Source organism: Engystomops pustulosus, chromosome 10 (genome assembly GCF_040894005.1).
Source record: "Engystomops pustulosus chromosome 10, aEngPut4.maternal, whole genome shotgun sequence".
NCBI lineage: Eukaryota > Metazoa > Chordata > Amphibia > Anura > Leptodactylidae > Engystomops > Engystomops pustulosus.
The window spans coordinates 9,971,303-9,994,955 of record NC_092420.1 but is presented as its reverse complement, the minus strand read 5'-3'; the positions used below and the strand labels follow the sequence as shown (position 1 = coordinate 9,994,955).

Below are 23,653 nucleotides of genomic sequence, written 5' to 3'. Positions count from 1 at the left end.
CTCTCAGATTTCCACTGTCCTGTATCTCCTGTGCCTTGTCCGAGTTAAGACGAGTGGGGGAGGAACAGCGCAGGATACAGCACTTCCGCAGTGCTCCCAGGAAGTGCACAGCAGCTGGGAAATTCTCCACAGCGCACATGGCCCCCCAGAAGCTCTCGGGACCCTGGTACTTGCCCAGGTATGATGCCTCTGATAGATATGGTAGAGCAAGTATTAAAAGCTCCATAATAATAATAATTATTATTTATATAGCACACAGATTACGCAGCGCTGCACAGAGTTTGGCAGATCGGTCCGTGTCCCCAATGGGGCTCACAATCTAATCACCTACCAGTATGTTTTGGAGTGTGGGAGGAAACCAGAGGACCCAGAGGAAACCCACGCAAACACGGAGAGAACATACAAACTCTTTGGAGATGTTTACCAGGGTGGGACTTGAACCCAGGACCCCAACGCTGCAAGGCTGTAGTGCTACCCACTGAGCCACTGTGCAATCCCTACATTGTTCAAACCCATCAAAATGCACTGTGACCTCTATGGGGTCCTATCTGCTGATGACACACAGCGGCTACTCGCAGCTCTCCCAATCCATTACTTACCCCCTGGTGCCCCCTCTGATATGGGAATAACTAGATGGAATAAAACTTGTATATTTCCCCCACTGAGCCACCAGACAGCTGCCCCGTCCAGGCATGTGCACATGTAAATATTGGTGGTCTCTTGGGGAGTATAGTTCATTTTTGTGTTAAGAAGTTGTAAGAAAAGATGATGAAGTGAGAAACCTGTTTCGCCTAATCTGCAGAGCCAAGTCATGGCAGGAAGAAGCTGACATGGTGGCCAGGTGGAAGGAGATGAAAGGGATTCAACAGATAAAAGACGTCCTCTGTCAGCCACAAGATTTACAATAAGTGAGGTCACAGTTTTGCAGCATCTCACATAATCTCTTATATTAGACGCCCTACACGTAGACAGTCTAGGACACTGCAGTATAAGGCCGTCAACTCTTCTTCAGTTTTGGCCTAATATCTGTAGTAATCTTGGTTCTCTGTGTCCTGACACCTTTCTATCATAGCCAGCAGTGGTCAGGGGTCAGCATGGGTGCTCTGACCCCTCTGTGACTACAACCCCATACACAGCGAGCTGCCATGTCCTGTGTCCTGTCACCTTTCTATCATAGCCAGCAGTGGTCAAGAGTCAGCATGGGGGCTCTGACCCCTCTGTGACTACACCCCCCCCCCCATACACAGAGAGCTGCCATGTCCTGTGTCCTGACACCTTTCTATCATAGCCAGCAGTGGTCAGGGGTCAGCATGGGTGCTCTGACCTCTCTGTGACTATACCCCCCCATACACAGCGAGCTGCCATGTCCTGTGTGTCCTGACACCTTTCTATCATAGCCAGCAGTGGTCAGGGGTCAGCATGGGCGCTCTGATCCCTCTGTGACTACACCCCCCATACACAGCGAGCTGCCATGTCCTGTGTGTCCTGACACCTTTCTATCATAGCCAGCAGTGGTCAGGGGTTAGCATGGGTGCTCTGACCCCTCTGTGACTACACCCCCCATACACAAGGAGCTGCCATGTCCTGTGTGTCCTGACACCTTCCTATCATAGCCAGCAGTGGTCAGGGGTCAGCATGGGTGCTCTGACCCCTCTGTGACTACACCCCCCATACACAAGGAGCTGCCATGTCCTGTGTCCTGACACCTTCCTATCATAGCCAGCAGTGGTCAGGGGTCAGCATGGGCGCTCCTCCCTCATCTCACCAACATTGGGCTGTGTAACCACCAGAAAATCTGTGTCACCACTTGACCAGTCAGCAGTTACTTGTCCCTGTTCAGTTTTTGGGTCTTGTCTGTGGCTTCTCTGCCATTTTGGTTTCCAGTGTTTTGGGATTTCTAGGTGATCGGTGGGGGATCTGGTGACCTCAGTACAAGCTCCTCTCAGCAGTGAAAGGGTTAAGAGGCAGAGGGATGACGCACAAACCCTTTAATTGTCATCTTGCTTTATTTTAATAATCAAACATTGCATACTCAAACGTGTCAGAAAATGGCGGACAGCTATACGCGGAGCCGAGCGACCTCACCCCTTTTCTAATATCCCCAAAAAAAAAAAAGAAGAATAATTCAGAATGTGTCACACTGTGCCGAGGGCTGCAGCTGTGAGTAGAAAAGAGCGGAGGAGCTGAATAAGACTATGTACAAGACGTCTCGATAAAGAATTTCACCGTTTATTAACAAAACGTAAAATCGGAAGGAAAGGCGCGGGTCATGTGACTGCGCGGGAAGTTCAATACTGATGGATGTCGCTAACTTCTCTCCTTTCTCTAGTAAATACTGTTGGAGTGAAAAGGACCAAAAAAAAACAGCATCTTTTAAAAAGTGGATCTGTCACGTACACGGGGGCGGCCATTTTGTGGGAGGGATAAGAATCGTTGGCACCAGGACGGACCAATGATGGGGTCGGCATCCATTCCACCCCCTAATGCGCAGACATTGTGGAGCCAATCACTCGGCAGGGAAACTAAACCACATGGTCAGACACAAAACTTTATCTGAAGGGCAAAGGAAAGGGGGAGGGGGGGAAATCGCTCACTGTAAAAATAAAACAAAAACCCTACACTTTCTGGTCTCTTCAGGTCTGACCTGAGGCCAATCAGGGGGTGAAGAGTAGTCATCCATGTTTGGCCCCCATTAAAGGGGTTTTCCACTTTCAGCAAGTAATTGCGCAACTTTTCTATTACATAAACAATATAAATTTTCCAATACACTTTATCAATTCCTCAGGTTTTCTAGATCTCTGCTTGCTGTCATTGTACAGGCATTTCTGTCCCTGGTCATGTGACATCACACAGCTCTTTATATCACAGTTCTGATTACTTTGTAATGTCAAAAGCTTCTGCTTGTTATATCACATGACCAGGGATCAGTCATCAATTATTTTCTCTAAGTGGACAACCCCTTAAAGGCAGAACTCTGCAGCCTTCACTTGTCTATAGCCGATACCACTACACATGTCCGGACCATGAAAATCCGTCCTGATAAACCAGGGACATTACTCATACATCCAGGCACCAGGACTGTGGTAACCTTCCAAAAAATAATAAAAATAAAAACTGACTTAACCAGTTACTAGAACCCCTCTGTGCTGGTTATTCATCAGGAAAATGGAGAGGGAAGGGCTGAAGGAGAGACCGTGTAACACCCTGTGAAGCTGAGACTCAGAGGTGTTCTAGCAAGACCCTTCTGGTTCATTAGCATATTTTAGAAGCAAGGAAATCCAGGATAACAAGTATAAGAAGATTGCACAGTCCCGGTGCCTGGATCTATGAGTAATGTCCCTGGTTTATCAGGATGGATTTTAATGGTAAATTTTGCTGCATGATTTAGCATTAGGAAAACCTTCCAGACACAGCGCCACACCTATAGGCAGGTCATGCCTGGTACTGCAGCTCAGATCCATATAGCTACAATACTCCCCAAGAGCATTGGAAGAAAGCGGCCATGTTTTTCCATTACTAGACAACCCCTGGTGAGGATCCCCCCCATGAATACTGGTGCAACAAACAAGATGGCGGCCCCCGCCGCGCTCTAATGACGGCGACGCCGCAACACAAAGATGAGCAGTAGTAACACGTGGGGCGCGATCACAGGTGACAGAAATCTGCAGAGCACGTAACACCTTGAGGTAGCTTCTTTTAGGCAGAGAGTCAGTCGTGTGTTGGTAAAAGCAAACGGGGGGATAAAAATAGATTAGTGCATTTTCACTTTTCTTTATTTTTGTTTTTTTTCCCATAAAACGCACACTAGATTACGCAATGCGCGAGACTCGGGCCGTCCGTCCATATATATATATCTATAGCCCTGTAAGTGTGAACTATAACCAAAAAGGAAGGCCTCAAGGAGAAAGAAACATGGAGGAGAGAGCGCCCCCCAGCAGAACACAGGAGAACAGCACTGCGGGCGCTGGGGAGGAAGTGAGGAATTTCAACTCAAAAAATTTGGAAATTAAAAAAAATAATAATAAAACAACCCATTTTGGCAAAAAACGGTTTACATACACATGTCTATAACAAAAACTACAAGTTTATCTGGAAATGGGAGAAGAATGAACGGTGACATTCAGAGTTGTGGTTTTTTGTTTTTTTTTTACTTTTTTTTTCTTTTTTGTGCACTTTTCGTGTTTCAACGAGAGAAAAAGAAAAAACCTTTATATATTAAATTTGTTAAAATGTGAAATCTGTGCAGTGACGTTAAAAACAGGACTATGGTCGGCGAGGACACTTGTGACCCCAGAAGAGGGCGGAGGTGGGAGGGGGGGGGGGGGCGGCGGGGTAGAAAGCTCCATTCACCGACGGCAAGACTACAAGCAGGAACAGGCTGATGCCCTCCGGAGACACTTTGCTGCTGAGTTCTCCCTATTGACCTCTGTTGTTTCCGTAGCCGTCGTGTCCCCCTGATAGATCACAAGCAGATAGTGACGGGGAAGGGGGCTGCATCGTACACTGAGAGGGAATGTCAGGGGTTACAGGGTACATTGTGCCTGCTGCAGGGCAAATGAGGGTGGGACATAATACAGACCCGCCCCTAGTGCAGGAAAGGTCTTATGGAGTGTTCCTTTAAGTTATTGATGAGGTATATCTGACTGCTGGATTATCTATGGATCACAGTCTACATTACACAGCAGAGGACAGTAAGTTTTATGTCTATCTGATCTGTGGAACCGTTCACACCAAAATTATGGACTGGACAGGCCGGAGGATACCATAATTTCCCTACTCCCATTTAACAACATGGTACAGCCTATGTTCACTATGTACCTCCTGGACGGTGGATGGAGGGGTCCTAAGCTGCAGGACTACATGCACAAGATAGAACTGGCTCTCAGTTGCCATTTATATTACATCCTCAAACAGGAACGGAGAGGCTTGTAAGAGTCTGCATAAGGCACTAGGGGGAGGATTGCAAAATGCAGTTAGGCAGCGGAGTCGCAATCCCACCAAAGAGTGGGATAGGACTCTAAATTTCACTTTTGGAAGCACGCCCCCTGTACTGTGCTTGTAATGGTCACCTATAGGAGACAGCAAACACTGTGGTATGAATGGAGTGACTACTCAGTACCTAAGCCGCAACCCAAAAGCACAACTAACCTCTTCTAGAGGAGCAGCAGCCATGGATGAGAGGTGGGGGACACACTGATTATAAAGCTAAATATCTGACCAAAGGGGGATCTATGAGGACTGCAGAGGAGGCCAAGAGACCCCTCCTGCTGGATAAAACGTGGAACTTATTAAGACTGGGGCGAGAAGTTACCATTCTGACTATAATAAATATTATCAAGCTAAAAGAGTTCTAAAACCGGCACACGACCCCCGGAGGGATGAAGAGAGAGGTCCCCACCTGCTGACACCAACACCCAATCAGGCAGCAGAATGCTCACAGGTCACTATCAGACAATCCCCATAGACTGAGCTAACAGAGGTCATTGCAGACTATAGAAATACATATAAACTAGTTTTCTATGGGCTATGGATCAGGCATGAATAGTTGTGACCCATAAACATTTGCTAAAATAAGGACTGAATAGATCTAAAAATCTCAAAACAAATTAAAGTGATCAAGGGAAAAAAAAAAAAGTGAAAGTACAATGTGATCATTTCAGCATTTACCATCAGGGGCCAATACAAAGGACGGGTAAAGTCACGACAAGAGTGGACAAGGGGGCTGGAGGGTGGGAGACCTAGGGGGCTTCTAGAAAACCAGACAGCTAAGCACGGGCGGATCTAGCGCAGGGGACGGGCAGTAACTTTCTCGTATTTTTCTTATAAAAGGCACATAGATAGACTGTCTAATAACGGGATCTCAGCAGCAAAGTGATCACACAGGCGGGATCTCTTCCTCGGCCTCTGGCGCTGGACTCTTCCATTTGTAATTTATTTCCTAAAATAATAAAAAAAAAAAGAAAAGAAAAAAATGCCCAAGACGACAGCAGCGGTGACTGCCCCATGGTGGCGCTCATTGTCCCTTGTGTTGTATAGCTGACAGGAGGCTTGTCTGTGTCTTGAACAGAGAAGGCACTGAGGTCACACGGTGCCTACTTTCCTGGATCTCGGAGGTCCATACTAGAACCAAATAACGCCACCAGCTGCTCCTCGTAATGTGTGATGTTCCTCTTCATAATGTCCATGCAGGGGCCCAGCAATCGCTCAAAGGCTTGCACATCCATAACTGAGGAGAGCAGAGAACACACCATCAGTAGAAGCAAGAAAGTAATATGTTCCCTGGGATCGGGTGCATTATGGCAGGAGGGAGAAGATGAAACCTGTAGACCCTGTGATCACATGTCATTAGCGCAGAGTGATCTGTACATGACTGTCAGTAGCCACATCCCCGTTATACTACTGCGCTGTACACCACTGCCCGGCCCACACGTTTACATCTAGAATACACACTGCAGGCTTCTGTGCACTTGATTTGTTAGTGGGGCACACAATGCAGCAGCATATAAACATCACCATTTGAATGTGCTATACACCGAACACCAGGAGGCGCTATACTCCATGTAAACATCAGAACCCTCGCTTAGACATTTCTCCTGAGCGACGCCCTTCATTTTAAAATTTACAACTTATAGAAGGGTTAATGGCAAAACATCCCACTGTTCTAGTTCTTACCTAAACACTTGACGTCTTCTACAGCGTATGCAGAGGCAGCTCGGGGCTTGTTGGTAACAAGAGCAAGTTCTCCAAAATACTGTCCTCTCTTACACCGAGTGATCTCCACCTCTTGGTTGCTTTCTTGGCCGCTCTTTGTCTAGGAGAGAAGAAGAAAACGGTTTAAAATCTTCATCACAGCATGACTGAAGCTGCCGTCCTGGCATCATTCTCTGACCGTGTTGTATTATATTCCACAATTCTGCTTGATGGGTGGATGAACACCCCAGGCCTCTACATACATGAATTCTGCCTACAATGTGTGGTATATATGAACAATTGAGACATTGCTAACATGCAAGTCGTCCTCACCACCCCAAATCCACTGCAGAGGACGGGTCCTATGTACAGTACATCAAGCTTTGTTCACAAACAGGCAGCCTCTACAGTTTGTGACTAAACCCCCCTCCCCCCTCCTATACACAGCCAGCTGCCATGTCCTGTGTGTCCTGACACCCTTCTACCATAGCCAGCAGTGGTCAGCAAGGGCCTTGTACCGTGAATCCCCTCCATCAATTACCTTGCTTTTCATCATAATTTTTACTTCTCCTGACTCAACAATGTAGAAGCAGTCCGCCTTATCACCCTAAAAGATAAAATGCATAATTGTCAAAGACCACAGTCTTGTAGCCAGCTCTGTGGGTGCAGGGACGGGCAGCGCTCACCTGTGCAATGATGCGGTCTCCATCTTTATAATTCTTCTCACCAATTACATCAACAATTTTCATTCGTTCGGAAGGCTGGAAGAAAAAAAAAAAAAAATATATCAATGTAGACAAAGGGGAAAGGATTCTTTCTGCAGCATACACAACAATGGCCGGGCCTCACCTCTAATGACTTTAGAATGGGGACAGATTCTACAAAGATCTCGTACATTTTCCTCTTTTTGGCATTGTTTTTCAGAATTATTCTTCTGAAAGTGACTCGATCCTGAGGAGTGAAAAGAAATAAAATATGCATTCAGAACTAATCGTATTTGGGACAGATCAAATTGTCCCGTGCCTAATGTAATATTCTGTGCAATCCCTCCATCCTGTTAGCAGGGTAAAATTACTTCTGGCACAACAAGTGTAATGCAAAGTGTTATCCACTAGGAGGCGCTGTTTAATTGCAGATTGTGCAACTCGTGTTCTACGTGTGGCAAATAAAGAGGGGAGCATGTGACAATGATTACTGTCATTTAAAAGCGAGCGCACGTGTATGCATATTACACTGCTGACGCTAGGACCGGCAGAACACTTCTCTCTGCAGCCACAGACCGTGGAATATTCAGGAAGTGTCCAGGTGGGAGTGACCACCTTAAAGGTTCTGGCCATAAAGTAAAAGCCCTCAATAGTTATGTGGCTTAAAGGGAACCCATCATCAGGAATGTCATTTTTCGCTATTCTGATTTCAAAAATCTGATTTCAGTAGTTTACAGAAGTTTGATTTACATTACCAGCTCCCCGACAGCAGCGTGTGAAATTATTATTAAATCTTTATTAAAAGACATTTTTAAAATGAGCATAGCATAGGCTATTGGAACCCGACAACAGCTAAAATGACATTGCTGGTGACAGGTTCCTTTACGTGTAGTATGGATTAAAAACTGAGGAGCTCATTTGTAGAACACAAACCGCACCAATAGTAAACAGTGAGTGAGGAAGAAAGCAATATGGCTGCTTGGGGCACACAATGAGACATTCACCAAGATTACTGAACTGAGACAATGCAGACTTGTCAGCCATAGAGTCAGGAGACCCTACTGCCATCAGTGAAGTCATGTTTGTTTGCCAATTGTATTATGTATTATACAGGGAGCCAAGAGACCCTTTAGACTACTTTCATTCAGTTTTCTCCCCTGGTCTGTCCAGAATAAGTGAATGTGGCACTGAAAACAGATGCCACCGACCGTAATGTAGAACAGTAAACTGTGTGGTTCACAAACTTTATTAACCCCATGTGCTTTTAAGGGCATCTACCACCAGAATGAAGGCCTGTTTGCAAATTAGAGAGGCTCCAGGCTCCATAGGTGTCAATGAAGCCTGGAGACCCTCAGGTTCATTTGCATACACGCCTTCATCCTGGCGGTAGAAGTCCTTTAATTTCTTCACCCCCCCCCCCCACCCCCCATATCTGTACAACAACTTCCTCTCAGACTTTTTTTGGCTTTCACTTTTAGTGATAACATTGATTGCTCAGAATACAGTCATACAGATGAGATGTGCAGCAAATCCACCAGATAAGATGATCACAGACACAGGGCGGGTAAAGTTTAGAAGCCCCCACCACCATCACTTTACTTACCAGTCCCCACAGTGCACCGTCAGTTGTGGCTACAATAGTCGCAGCCCTAGGAGTGTTGTACATCAAGGCCAGCTCACCGAAACTGCCGTGATTATCGTATCTGCCAACGCAGCGGGACTGTCCGTCTCTAGCTACAAAAATGTCATACAGCCCCCTGGAAGGAAAAGTAGATTAATATCAACAAATATAACAAGTATCAATTACATGCCAAAATGCATAAGGCACAATGAGGTTACAGCCCGTGGCTTCTAAACAATACAACAGACTAAGCTTTCCCACGCAGTGAAACAAATCTACGATGACGACTCCTGGCACATTGTGGGGGCATAGACACGAGTAGCATGTGCACTGAAAGGCTTCTTCGCACATGCAGTGACTGTTAAGATATAGAAATTCATGAATGACAACACTTCAGCACATGGATCGCTTACCGTTCAATCACATAGAAGTTATCCCCATCATCTCCCTGGTCGATAACATGTTCCTGAGGTTCTACTCTTCGCTCAAACATTGCATCAAGAACCTGAGAAAGCTGTTCCTATAACACAAGATTAATCTATGTTAGGAAGAAAGACACATTCTATACAGAGGTTTCACACACACTGAAATTTTATGTTACGGAAGAATCTACCTTAACCTTTGCATGATGCAAAGAGTTAAACCTGCAGAAAGTCTGCAAGCACGACTAATGGATGTTGCAGCAGATTGATACATACCATAAAATAAGGGTGCTGCAACCCTAAAGATTTTTACACGGAGTTAAGAAGTTCTCCAAATACAAGTCCAGCGAACGTACAGCAGGGTCACACTTATCCACCCACTGCAGTGGCTATTGACTAGTGATATAAATATATCCACCGTTATCTATATACCCTGAACACCCATAGTACCCGTTATCTTTTTAGCCTTCAAGATAGCAGTTTCCATGATCCTTAGATGTTATGTGAGCGAGAGCAAAGATTGTGTGGCTTTTAGCGCAATCATAGCATTGCAGAAGCTATATCGTGCACAGCGGATGACAACAGAAGAGGCTCGCTGCACCATGATGTACATATGTAATCTTACCTGGTCAAGGTTTTTAAAAATAAGAATATCTTTACAGGCCTCCTGTAATCTACATCTCTGCTCATCTGTCTTCGGGTGAACTACCTAAAAAGCAGGTAAAAGAAATAAAATGTGTAAATTCTCGAGTGATCTCCTGCAACACACGGAAGACCACCTAGATTTGTAGTAAGTGCTTGCACACTGTAGATGTGGCTGCTGAGAGTCCCCGTGTTTCGTCCTATGCGAATATGACTAGTTGAGGCGCAATAATAGAACGCTGTGTCCATTACACAGAATGAAATGACTGCTGGACATGCACGTGCCCTACTGGTTTTTTCACAAAGCCGATTGTGGGACCCTTATTATATTATCAGGGGGGTCCAGATACTCTTTGCCTAATTGATCATTATGGAAAGACCCATTAAAGGTACTTACCCGAGGTTCTGAGTCTTCCTCATCTTCATCTGGGTTAAAGGCTTCTGCACAAACTAGAGGAAGGAAACAAATTTGTTCTTACATCTATAACATAGTGCAGCTTACACATTTATATCAAAATGACTTTTATTAGTGCTCCCAAGTAAAGAGGCGAAGCTATCTGGCACCACCAGGAATCAAATCCGTGTGTATATGGGTGGCCCATGCTAATGTGTTTGTCTATAGGGTAAACTGGCCATGCGCACTACAGACATAGCTGGCACTACATGCACAAGTGGAGGATGCAGATCTGTACTGCACGGATAGCTTATCCTGTGGCTTTCCAGATGTGCCTGTTCCTGTTACTTAAGCACATGCTGGGTCTTGCTGCGCAGCAGGAGCTCTGCCATGCCCCATCCATGTGTACAGCTCTTCATTAGCACAGAACTGTAATTGGGAGATCTCTTAGACGAGATGGTGAAGTAACGTGCAATAAAACGCAACAGATCTCGCACTAACAAGCCGCTGCTAGGAGCGCTCTCCATTAATGAGCATGGAAAGCTCCTGTCTTTCATAGGCATGCAATGCCCATTTTTATCAGAGGCCTTGGAGGAATGGAAGGTCACTCAGTTGTTATCACAACCTCAGGATTCTGCAGCTACAGAACAAAATGATATTTTTTCTTTTGTATCAGCCTTGAGAGCCAAGAAACTATAACTTCAGCAAGGTCAGAATAGAACTGGAAGAGACTGAGCTTCACAAAGACAGTTCCAACTCCAACCCATAAAGGGCGACTCCAGAACTTCCATAGTGTAGATACTCAATATCAGATTGGTGGAGTGCCACACCCAGTACCCCCACAGATCTAGAACAGTTTATACAGACAGCTCTATTCTCAGCGTAGTGGATGAACCAAGTCATTGCAGCTGATCTTTCGCTCATGGAAGGTCTGACCCCTAAACATAATATCGCTGCCTGCTTCCTCTTTTCTGTGGGGTCGCTGATGTTGGACCGCACAACCTGACAGTAAACAACTACTCTATGGACACTTTTTTGCTTAAATAGCCAATAATGCATTCTGTATCCGACCCTGGACCTCCTCCATAGCGTCACATTACAACACCACTCGATGACGGTTATACAGACTGTATATAGAAGTCACTCACCTGATACTCTTCTACTGTATCGATTTATGACCGGAGCTGCAAAACAAAACACAGTGATAAGAACCACAGAGCAACACAGGTGGGACAAGCTTACAGATCCTACATAGGAGTCACATGACACAAGATACAGCTTAAAGGGAACCTGTCACCACATTTTCACATATACAGTTAGCGACGGAATTCAGTATGCTAATTGCTTAATTACAATTGCATTTGATACCATGTTAATGTGGAAAATAATACACTGTAGCCTACATCTACACACACACACAGGAAGGTGTAGAAGAGAGGGGTGGCCCAGCAGGACACGCTCCCTCTGCCAGTGAATATAAGGCCGGCTGCACACGTGGCGTTTAGAACCCGTTTTTGGGCCGTTTTTAGGCAGCCCGTTAAAAACCACATGCGTTTTTTGAAAACGCATCTGTTTTTGAAATGTTTTAATTAAGATAATTGGTAAAACCGGTCAAAACAGATGCGTTTATTAACGACTGCTTAAAAACTGCCCAAAAACGGGTTCAAAACGCCACGTGTACCGCCGGCCTTATATTCACTGGCAGAGGGAGCGTGTCCTGCTGGGCCACCCCTCTCTTCTACACCCCCCCCTTGCCCCATGACTCTTGGCAGGGCATGTGATTAGGGCGATGTCATCTAACATCCTTTACCCAGTCATGTTTGCAACATCTGCCCATGTATGCATCTTATCACATGAAATCACATCAACCTCCATTGACTTCTAGTCCTTAACATCCTCCATGGATGCTGTAAATTCATGTGATCAGATACATTTGCACGGCCTAACCCATGTATGTAACAGGACCTTATATGACATCAACCTGGTCCCATGACGTGGCCAACAATGTAACAGAGCGGCGTCTCAAAGTTTCACATAGCAGCATGTTCCGTAGAAGGAAAACCTGTCAATCAGAAGCAAGGAGGCAGAGCATTGCATGTAACCCGTGACTACTCAGGGCTGAATTGGGCTCACCTCAGGTAAGTTACATATAAGTTTAGAAACTGATTATTTTACATTGCAGCCATGGAAAGGAGCCATTTAGGAATAAGGGCAATGCTTTTTAATCATAGTTTTTAAATAAGTCTTTATTTGGGGTAGGTTAATTTGCACGCAAGGGTCTCTAATGTAAGTAGCTCCTAGAGCCATTGCATTTTTAGCAGTGTTAAACTACTAGCTTTATCTGAACCATCCGCTAGCGGACACTGCAGCACGGTACTCTAGGAACGCCAGACCAGGCTCTCGCCGGTGGGGCGTATTCATGATGGGCGCGGTCTGAGGCGCTTCTCCTTCCCCGGAACGCCCACCCACCGCGCCTCCTGTGCCATAGGCCAACGATGACTGCCCGGCTTCATGCAGCAGTCACAGCCTCCTCGGACCACCCCTTCATTACTCATGAATACGCCAGACCGCTATAAGCTAGCAGTTTAACACTGCTATAAAAAACAATAGCGCTAGGAGCTGCTTCCTTTTTAAGTAGGTTTTTTTAGGTTGACAGGTCCTTTTAAACCACAGTTTTATTCTAGACTAAATATCCTGCGGAGGTCACTTGCAGTAATGGAATTTAATGCATTTTAGCAAGGAATAAAAAAAAAAAAAAAAAAAAAAACAGGATCTACACCTCCATTCTTGTAGATGCCTCAAGTTGTTTGCCTGGGATCCCTGAGCACCCACCACGCGTCAAGTATGAGGGGTTTCCCCTTGTACAGAATAAGCACATAGCGTCGAGGGATGAAGGTATTTCTGACCATCTAAGGCCAGCAACACTGCAGCCAAGACCCTTCCCTTATATACTGAGCAGGGGGCTGTGTGTAGGCTTTGTACTGCAAAAAGCAAACAGAACATTGCACTAAAGCGGGGTCAGCCGCAGATCATCGCACCGATACAGAATCTGTGACATTATGACCCAGCTATTATTTTTGGGGCCCTCTGCTTGTGGTTCTACTATGCAACCCTCTCCCCTGCAGGTAATAAGGATAAACTCTATGGACATGTGAAGAAAAGACCCTTCTAAAATTGTACTGAAAATTAGCGCCACATGTGAATGGATTTTCAGAAGAACCCAAAAAAAAAAGATATTTCTGTTACAAATTTGCCACATTTGAACACAACTTAAAAGGACCCTTCAACACCACAAGGGATAGAATGGGACTGTAGGAAAGCTATGGTCCGCCATAAACCTACACATTTCAATCACTTACCCACCTTTATATCAGATTTGGTCTATTAAATTATACTAATATGATTACAACATGTTTCCCAGCTACCATCTGGAGAGAAATACAACCATAAACCAGGAGACAACACAGATCACAACCATACATGGGCTGATGGGTGGCCGGGGTATCAGGAGAACAGGACTCGGGAGAGATCCCTTCAGGGTGAAATACAGGATATTATAATAAAAGCCATGAGCCGGCTGACATGACAAGTAACGGAGGGATCCACCGCACCTTTACTGGAGCAATCAATGTTTTACAGGTCAGAATTAATGTTCCATGTTCTTTGTTCCTCACAGAATAACATGTTTGACACAACCGTGAGACGGGAAAGAATGAAGAAAGTGAAGATGTAATTGCACCATTTAAAGCTAATGAGTCATTCACATGAAGGGAGAGGAGCAGCAATGACTGACGTTTCCTGAGACAATTCCACCAGGGCAAAATATAAAATATTCAGAAGAGGAGACATTTTTTAAAAATTAATTAAGGCCATGGTCACATGGGACAGACAGATTGGCCGGTGGCTATGCTGCTCTATCATAGAGAAGTGGAAAGGGTTTTACAAAAACGCTTCACAGTGGCCTGCACCATATCAATTTATACTGTACGTGTACACCCCGGCATTCACCTCTGAATTACAAAGAAAAAGGAAACTCATAGCAATTGTACAGATGTGCAACCACAGAAACCTACCCACTGGGGACAGTTAATGCAGCTACAGATACATCAATTTCCCCATGTGCTACGGCTGGCCAAGTATGGACACACTTTTACTACATTTTAGAAACAAATATTTAAATACAGTAATGCCACTAGCAAAACAGTGAGTGCAGCTCTGCGATATAATACAGGATGCAACTCAGGGTCAGTACAGGATAAGTAATGTCATGTATGTACACAGTGACTGCACCAGCAGCAGAATAGTGAGTGCAGCTCTGGGGTATAATACAGGATGTAACTCAGGATCAGTACAGGATAAGTAATGTCATGTATGTACACAGTGACTGCACCAGCAGCAGAATAGTGAGTGCAGCTCTGGGGTATAATACTGGATGTAACTCAGGATCAGTACAGGATAAGTAATGTCATGTATGTACACAGTGACTGCATCAGCAGCAGAATAGTGAGTGCAGCTCTGGAGTATAATACAGGATGTAACTCAGGATCAGTACAGGATAAGTAATGTCATGTATGTACACAGTGACTGCACCAGCAGCAGAATAGTGAGTGCAGCTCTGGAGTATAATACAGGATGTAACTCAGGATCAGTACAGGATAAGTAATGTCATGTATGTACACAGTGACTGCACCAGCAGCAGAATAGTGAGTGCAGCTCTGGAGTATAATACAGGATGTAACTCGGGATCAGTACAGGATAAGTAATGTCATGTATGTACACAGTGACTGCACCTGCAGCAGAATAGTGAGTGCAGCTCTTGGGGTATAATACAGGATGTAACCCAGGATCAGTACAGGATAAGTAATGTCATGTCTGTACACAGTGACTGCACCAGCAGCAGAATAGTGAATGCAGCTCTGGGCTATAATACAGGATAAATGAATGCTTTGAAGAGACTATAGTTGAGGTCTATACGGGCTGCTGAGATGAAGGTATCATACTTGGTTCTTGCTGAGGCAACCATACAACAACCAAAAACATCATCTTCATCTTAAATGTCTACAAGTGATGCATCTTTGTTAGATAGAACTTTTTAGTGAAAGAAATTTGCATAATTAGAAACCAATTAAAATAAATGCACAAAAGCATGACAAATTGCAGAGAGACTTTCAATTTGCGTAGTAAAGGAGTAGTCCAATAAAGCAAGAGACGGCATACTATTATATGATGATTTCTACCAAACTGGCAGGGATCACCAAATTCACAGGCCAACAGTGTGTTGCTGTAGCCGCTGACCGCCTGTCTAGGGGTAATAGCTTATTCTAGCAATTTCACCACAAACAGAATAGCCCTTTAAACAGGAACATCTGTCTTATCTTCCCATGTGACCTCCTAAACTTTATAGATGTAGATTGTCCAATGTAGAGAAACCCAATTTTAGGTCAATATTTGTCTTGGCCTGCACAAACACCCGGTTGTCATGGGGAGGCAGAAGCGCTGCTGGGATGGACCCGGCCTCATTTGTACAGATTTTCTCAAGTAACTAAAGCTACAACATGGTAGAGACTCACATACTGAAGTGGCATATGCCACCTCAGCTGCCACCCGTCACAGCTCCTCACTTTATACATCTTATCTCTGGAGAACAGCCAGGGTACAGAAGGTGAGGGAGGCAATATGCTGGAGGACATTTGTTTTCACTTTTTTTTGGATCACGTTGGGCTTACATTTCAGGAGCCCATATAGAACAGCGGTCTCCAACCACAGCTACAAATCTCAGTATACCCAGCTAGTATAGACAGCCTTACTCCCAACATGGTCAGGATACAAGCTCAGCTTTGCTTTATTTAAAGAGGGTTTACCCACAGGATAGGGAGTAACAGGCTGACTGGTGGGGATTAAACAGACTGCAGGGATCTGCACCAATTGTGAAAACAGGGGTACCATTCCATGAAATTAATGGAGCTACACATCAAGCATGCTTTATGTTGCACTATTTTCTCGCTATGGCACTGCTGAGCTGCAGGATACATGTCTGACCACATTCTCACAATCGATATATATGGCCCAAGCAGTCAAATCCCCACGTATAAGCATGTTATCCCCCATCTCCTGTGGACACAGGATAACCTGGAAACTTTGGAGACCCCCCCTTCCCTTTAAAGGAGAAGAGGCATCTGACAGCTCCTCATCTCACATAAATACAGTCAACATGCCAATGATCAGTCATATGGCCAGCAGTGAGCTCTGTGCACGGCTATGCTGGAGCCGAGGTCATGTACTGGAGCTTTTACACAGTCAATGGGGGAAGTGAATGTAATCATCATGATTCCTGCAGAATTCTAGATAATGCTCACAGTAAGTAAAAGCAGTCATCAGATATTCAAAGACACACAAGATTGCTGCAGGCGGCCAGTTCTCTCCGTACACATACAATACGGATCAGAAAGAGCATGGGTGCTACATCTGTGCACAGGTTGTGTCTGGTATAGCAGCCTAGCACCAGTCAGCTGCAATACCATAAACACCCTATGTGTAAGGGTGGCACTGCTTTCAGAACCAAGCGACCATTGTAATAACCTGTGAGTAGGTGATAAACAGGACCCAGTTAGGGCTATTCTCACCTTAGCCGGTGACGGACATCTGAGCATGCTTCTGTTACTCCTATAGCAGCAAACTGAGATCTACAGACACATGTAGCCTCCTCTCCATTTATTCCTTCTGTCACCTCATCAGATGGGAAAGGTCCCTTGAGAACTGCATCTGTTAGATATTTATGGAATATCCTGTGGGAACACCCCTTTAATCCTCATTATTGTCTATGGCTGAATGTTTACACACTAATCACTCGCATCATTCTTTCTAAATTTTTACATGATGAATACGGAATATAAAATAAAAATATATATTGTGCACACACACACATAATGCTGCACTCTCCCCCTACAACATCTAGATTTATGCTACAGATTGTCCTTGCCCATTTTGCCAGTTAATTACCCAGCAATGAAGGGCACAGGATGAAGCTTATACCAAGGTAAAGATAATGTAATCTGTGCTATCCCAGGGGACTTTTTGATAACAAAATTCAGGATACAATCATTTCATGGACTTTATGGAACTGAAGCCAAAAAGACCAAAATAAATCCTTCACCCTTGCACCTAGCTGTGCATGCAGTTCTCTCTCTATTGAAATACTCTAATAAGGGGGAGGTGATGAACACGTTACTTACTATATTCAGGAAATTTGCCGGGAACATGTCATTTTTTGGCAAAAGCCACCACCGCTGCAGCTGTACAGAGCCAACGGCTGGAAACTCTGCCTCCGCTGCTCTACAGATGGATGATCAGCAACAATGTCATTATAACTTCATAGATCGGGAACGCCAGAACAGCACATATTTTGCCATTCTTTGTGCTGAGTAACTAGTCATCCTCAGAGGTGAAGCTTGTTTTGGGGAACCTCTATGTGATCGTGGCCTTGTAAAGCAGCCCTGGGCCAGGCCCACAGAGTAATCTTCACTAATGCAAATGTACACCAAGCCTCAGAGTCAACAGATCCTAAACAAAGCTACAGTGTAACATCTACGAGACGTTGTGCAAATACCAGAGCGGCCATAAAAGTCTCATTCTGTCCCTGTACATTAGATTAATAATCCATAGCAATGTTTCCATTATCCCATCTGAATCCCACAATGACTGGAGTGTGGAGCACAAGAGGTGTTGGGGACTTTTATTCTCTGTTCTTCCTACACATTCAGATTCTGTACCTTTTGTGAAATGCAAAAAAAAATGTAAAAAAAATTATTGCCATATTCTGCCATTCCAATCCTTGTGGGGCACTGGAGTCAAGCACATCTAAGCAACCCCTAATCATCTCCCAAATTGCCGCTTGGATTCTCGATGTTTAGATGAATTTAAAAACTGCATCTTGCCTTTCTGTTCCTCTACAGATTTGCTGGCAATCCCTGCTGAAGTCCTGAAACTTTTGTGGAGCCGCACGTCCTCTGAGGGCATATTCCCGCTGGCTAATAACTGACTACAACAACTCCATGCAGTTTGTATGTAGGTCAACATTGAGGCTGGTGATTGGTTCAGTGGGGACATGCCCTAGTATGACCGCATGAAGCACTGGATGTGCAGCACACAAACGGATTGCCTACAGGAAAAACCTGCCCCGGCCTAACAACTTTACTGTCAAATTATCTCCTCATGTCTACATTTTCCCCTTGTAAATTTACAAAGCAAAGTGCCTACAGATACAGCCACCATATCTAAAGGCACCGATTTACCCAATTAAGTCCAAAAGTGTGCCCTTATGACCAGGCTGATATATACATATAGTATAGGATGCAATTTTTCTTTTTTATTTAAGCCTCCTTATATATAGCCTGAAAATGTCCAAGGTTCATGCACATAGAAGAATGGAGTAAGTATCTACCCTGCTCCATACAGAACTGTAGCCAGCAATTCCCCAGGAGATGAATGTCATATAGAATCAAATATAACCAGACTCCAAGGATCTGCACCACGACCCTAAACTGGTGATGTATTCCAGTTTTGTACTGCTCAGGCTGGGATCTGAGGTCACATCACACAGCACCATACTGAATAATAACATAATGGAGTCCTTAGAAACCAAAAGCAGCTCAAAGAGCATCACAGTCAGGACTATAAACAATGACGTCAATGCAGGAGAGGTTTCTGCTTGTGGGCTGCGTGTCGCTAGCTCTGGTTTGTCTACTTCAAGGCCACAAAAGAGCCAATATTTCCGCAGTGCATGAATTTACCACCATACTACAAGACCTATGTTAGAGAAGTGATGTCACAGACATGACACAAGAAGCACAAGCCCCTACACAGCAGCTAAAGAGCCTCCCCAAACCCTCTGGACCTCAATTAGTTACACTCCTTCACAGATCTTAACATCACCTCCTGCAAATTCAAAGGAAAACCCATTCATTTAGGTAGAACCATTTGCCTTAAATGAAATGTGTTGCCAATTTTCTTGTGTTCTTATGTTTTATCTCAATAACACACACCTTATGGGGGCGGCCATCTTTCCTGAGCTCAGTAAACAGCATTTAATGATATGCTTTACAGCAGCCTCAGTACTACATACACAGCAATAGTCTGGTTGCAAGGATCATATAGAATACAGGAAAAACTACCTATGGATGTGGCATAGACTAGAATACTCCAGGTCTTTAGCAGCGAGCTGCCTGTGAGAGGACACCACTGTCAGTTCACTCTGTACACATGGGTTACTGTGGAGAGAACAGGATAGGGATGAGTCTCCCTTAAGACGTCAGACGTGACATTACTGCTTTGTAAACTTGAACCCCTCAGATTCCCATCTTGCGCTGTTTACACAATGTACAGAACAGACCTAAATACTTATCAGTACATCCTGTCCTCCCCTATAGGCCCCACAGAGGACGCAGAGTAAAGGTCCCACTATTAACTGTACACTGGCAGCTTCTTTCTGCCACTCCAGATTTCAGAGGTTGTGTTATCAGAATGCCAATGTGCTTTGTAAGGGCAGTCAATGCCCACGTTGTATGCCAGCTACCAGGCTTTATCCAATGGCTTAGTGGTTAGCATTACAACCTTGCAGCTCTGGGGACCTGGGTTCAAGTCCCAGGATCAACATCTGCAAACAGTTTGTATGTTCTCTCCGTGTTTGTGTGGGTTTTCTCCAGGTCCTCCGGTTTCCTCTCACACTCCATGGGCAAAGCAGGTATAGATCCCGGCTAGTATTACTGATATGCATGGATCTCTAGATCTGCAATCTATCCAGATAGTATTTCTCTACAGGGGATGGGGCTCTATGGGTTAAGGCTGAAAAGTCACATTCCACTTCATCTAAGGGAATTATGAAGGAGTAAAGAGGCAAATATAATTACAGATTACCATATGGCATTATGCTGCCAAGCCCTTTAATTATTAACATGCCAATCGGCTGGGAGGCTGAGGTTACACATCACAAAGAGGTGATGAGCAGAGGGCATCAGACCCACAACAAAGAATAGAGCATAGAAGAGACCGGCCTGAATAACAGTATATTAGGGAATATTAGTGACCTGTCCTATCAGATACCATTACACTGCGCTGCCAAGACACCTGGCACCAACTCAGAGCCCATTCACACTTGTTAATAGGGTTAACCCTATTGTGGCCACTACACAGATTTGATAGGTCTTGTAATGCATAACTTTTCAGTCCAGATCCTAAAACTTATGGAAGACAATAGCTATGATAAGGGAAGCAGTGGCTAGCCACATTTCCTGCATGAGTAATACAATGCCCATACACAACATGAATGTGCCAAGCAGCATGCCACGCTGACAGAGTATGGCATCCAAACACCAATCTATGCTTATGTCTGCAGCCTACAGTTATGAATGTTACCGGGCTACAAGACCGCATATATACAGTGGATAGCTGTGGCGCTGTATACAACATCCTAGAGACATAGGAAATATGACACGTATTAGATATATCACACCATCAGATGCCAAATTGCATTTTCTATTGTCTTTCTTCTACCAACAAAGGAAGATTTTGTCTACTCCCAAACACATGAGCTCCGCGGGTGACTGCAGAGTAGGTTTTGTAGTAAGCTTCACTATTGCTGCACTACCCAGTCCGGTAATTGTACCCTGATGCGCACAAGACAAGTTACACATGAGTTATAGGTCCAATGCCCATCCACCAGGCCACAAGTCCTACATGTTCCATACTCCCATCTCTGTAATTACACTGCAGCACTCATCCAGCGCAAGGGCCGCTACATCACAATTCATGAATCAATGCATCTGCTAGAATGAAAGCACACAATGGTATCATTGCTGGCAACGTCAAAGAGCAGGTTAACATCATGAGAGGGGGATGCATTGATGAGCTCCCCTCCCCCCCAGCGATGACACTGGTGACATACAGATCAGCCCTGTCACATTATAGGAGCAATAGGCCAGGGCTGTCAATCAGGAGTGAAACTAATAGCATCCCCCTCCTAAAGGCCACAAGACCCTCACCCACCTGTAGCCAGACATACAATCAATCAGGTAAAGATAGAATTTAGGAGTATGGCACCATCAAACTAGACAAGAGATTTGGCCAAAGGCTTTAGTGCACCCACGCCAGGTATGTCCGGCCACTAACAGAGAGGTTGGACGTGTGCCCCATGATGGATGGATCAGTCACCACTGCCCCTGCTCAGGAGCAGATTACCCCAGTGCCCGCTCATTACAACTCAATGAACTCTGCCAGTACTGACCAGCTGCCAGCTTCCGGGTAATAAAGAGTCATAAACCCGTCAGAAATGAGCGGATACTGATACCACTAAATATATCTACTAACTCCTAATCCATCCATCTAATTCACCCTCCCCTATGGGGGTGAGGCGGGCACAGCACGGGGTATTAGAGCTGCCCTTATACACTTCGGGGTCTCCCAAAATACGGGCGCCAGGGGCATTACTGTGCAAAAAGTACAAGTGGCGCAGACTACACCAGTGTGTGACCCCTTCACTCTAGGGATCAAAAGGGGTTACATCAATCATAAAGTGACGGGAGATCCCACCAATCAGCCGCCACTTTATAAAGGTGACCAATCTCCATAGAAACGTGATCATAGCGGATACCAAAGCAGACTGACATTTTCTTAAAGGGATACTCCTCTATGATCTACCTCCTGTCAAACATAACACTGGTCAAACCCAATATTGTACCCAATATGAGTGCAGCGCCACCTCAGGACATCGGATGCACTGCACATACAGGATAGAGCAAGGTACAACTTTTCACACAACCCCCTCTACAGCCAGGTAGGTCTTACTCTTCTAGAGGACCCCTTTAAGGACGCACATTAGATTTACGCACAGGGCATCAAGTCACATATCTATTGGGGGTTCTTAAAGGGGAAATGCAGGTTTACATAGTTCTGGGTGTGACTTGGGACCATGATGGGGTCTGTGAGAAGATTTTGGGGGGCAATAAGAGCAGTGATATGGGTGAGAGAGTCCTGTGTTATATCAGAGGGCAATTACTGGGGTCAGAATGAAAGGGTTAATGGATATTGGGAGGTGTCAGTGTATATCAGACTGCAGTGCAGGGGTTAATGTGAGGTTCTGCAGCAGCAGCGCCCCGGGCCTAGGTGTCTGGGGGTATAGGAGCCCCCGGCCTCTTACGTTCAAAGTCCGAGTCATCGTCCTCGTCGTCTTCGTCCTGCTCGTCGTCCCCGTTGGACTCGGTCTGCATGGGCTCCCCGTCAAAGTTGACCCCGCGGGCGTGAGGCCGTTGCGCTGCGGCAGCCCCGGCGCCATCGTGCAGCCGCTTCTCCTGGAGCCGGGTGAAGTAGTGCACGGCGAAATCCACCAGATCGTGCGGTCTCTGGCGCAGAACCTCCACCGTGTAACCCTGCAGCAACTCCGTCAGGCCGGGCGGGATCTCGATGCTCATCGTCCCCCGGGCGGCAGCTCCGTCACCGGCTCTGGGGTCTAGACACACGAGTGTCGCCCTCCCTTCAGCGGTGGACCCCCCACCCTCCCCCCTGTCACACACGCACGGCGGCCGAGCGCTGGGGGGGCTGAGGCGGCGGCGGCTCCGGGATTCACCTCACACACACAGCCTATTAGGACCGGCAAAGCGCAGCGCGCACTGATCCTGCTCTACCAGAAGAGGGAGGTGGAGCGGCCCCGGGTGCGCGCGCAGCGGGAGGGCGGGAAAAGGGGGCCGGCCTATTGGAGGAGAGGGAGGGACGCATCACTGACGTCACGAGCATTTCTTCCGCAGGGACTCGTTTTATTTTTTTTCCCCCTTCTTCTTCTTCGGCTGGTAAAGGGGCGTGGCTGGGATTTATTTGCATGCCGTGTGCCGCCCCGGACCAATCGCAGGGGAGACGTGGTGGCGCGTGGGCCCGCCCCTTTGACGTCAGCGCCAGCGTTTCGGCCTTGAGATGCTGTGTGTGTGTGTAGCCGGTGCTGGGGATGAGGCGAGGATGGCAGTGCCAGGCGGGGAGGAGGGGGACTACAAGGCACAGCATGCCCTTATGTATGGGAAATTATACTAAAACTACCAAGTTATAACATATATGAGGACTACAAGGCACAGCATGGCCTCATGAGATGGGAAATTATACTAAAACCCAAAAATATGACATATATGAGGACTACAAGGCC

At 45.7% G+C, this 23,653-nt stretch overlaps 1 protein-coding gene and 1 long non-coding RNA gene across 2 annotated transcripts in view; one reads left to right on the top strand and one right to left on the bottom strand.

The window, feature by feature from the left end:
* LOC140104709 (uncharacterized) overlaps positions 1 to 14,691 on the top strand; it is a 127,926-nt gene extending 113,235 nt beyond the window's left edge. Inside the window, exon 4 of the long non-coding RNA XR_011850389.1 lies at positions 14,150 to 14,691. This is a non-coding gene — a long non-coding RNA (uncharacterized lncRNA). The remainder of the gene's footprint in view (positions 1 to 14,149) is intronic.
* Positions 1,988 to 23,205, bottom strand: PRKAR2A (protein kinase cAMP-dependent type II regulatory subunit alpha). The gene is made up of 11 exons (XM_072128350.1): positions 22,664 to 23,205; positions 11,622 to 11,657; positions 10,477 to 10,529; positions 10,063 to 10,146; positions 9,429 to 9,535; positions 8,998 to 9,151; positions 7,540 to 7,641; positions 7,377 to 7,451; positions 7,232 to 7,297; positions 6,673 to 6,811; positions 1,988 to 6,226 (listed from the first exon to the last, which is right to left on the bottom strand). The coding sequence occupies exons 1-11, from the start codon at positions 22,932 to 22,934 to the stop codon at positions 6,093 to 6,095; spliced, it is 1,221 nt and encodes a 406-aa protein (XP_071984451.1). The 5' UTR covers positions 22,935 to 23,205; the 3' UTR covers positions 1,988 to 6,092.
* Positions 23,206 to 23,653: the final 448 nt, after the last annotated feature.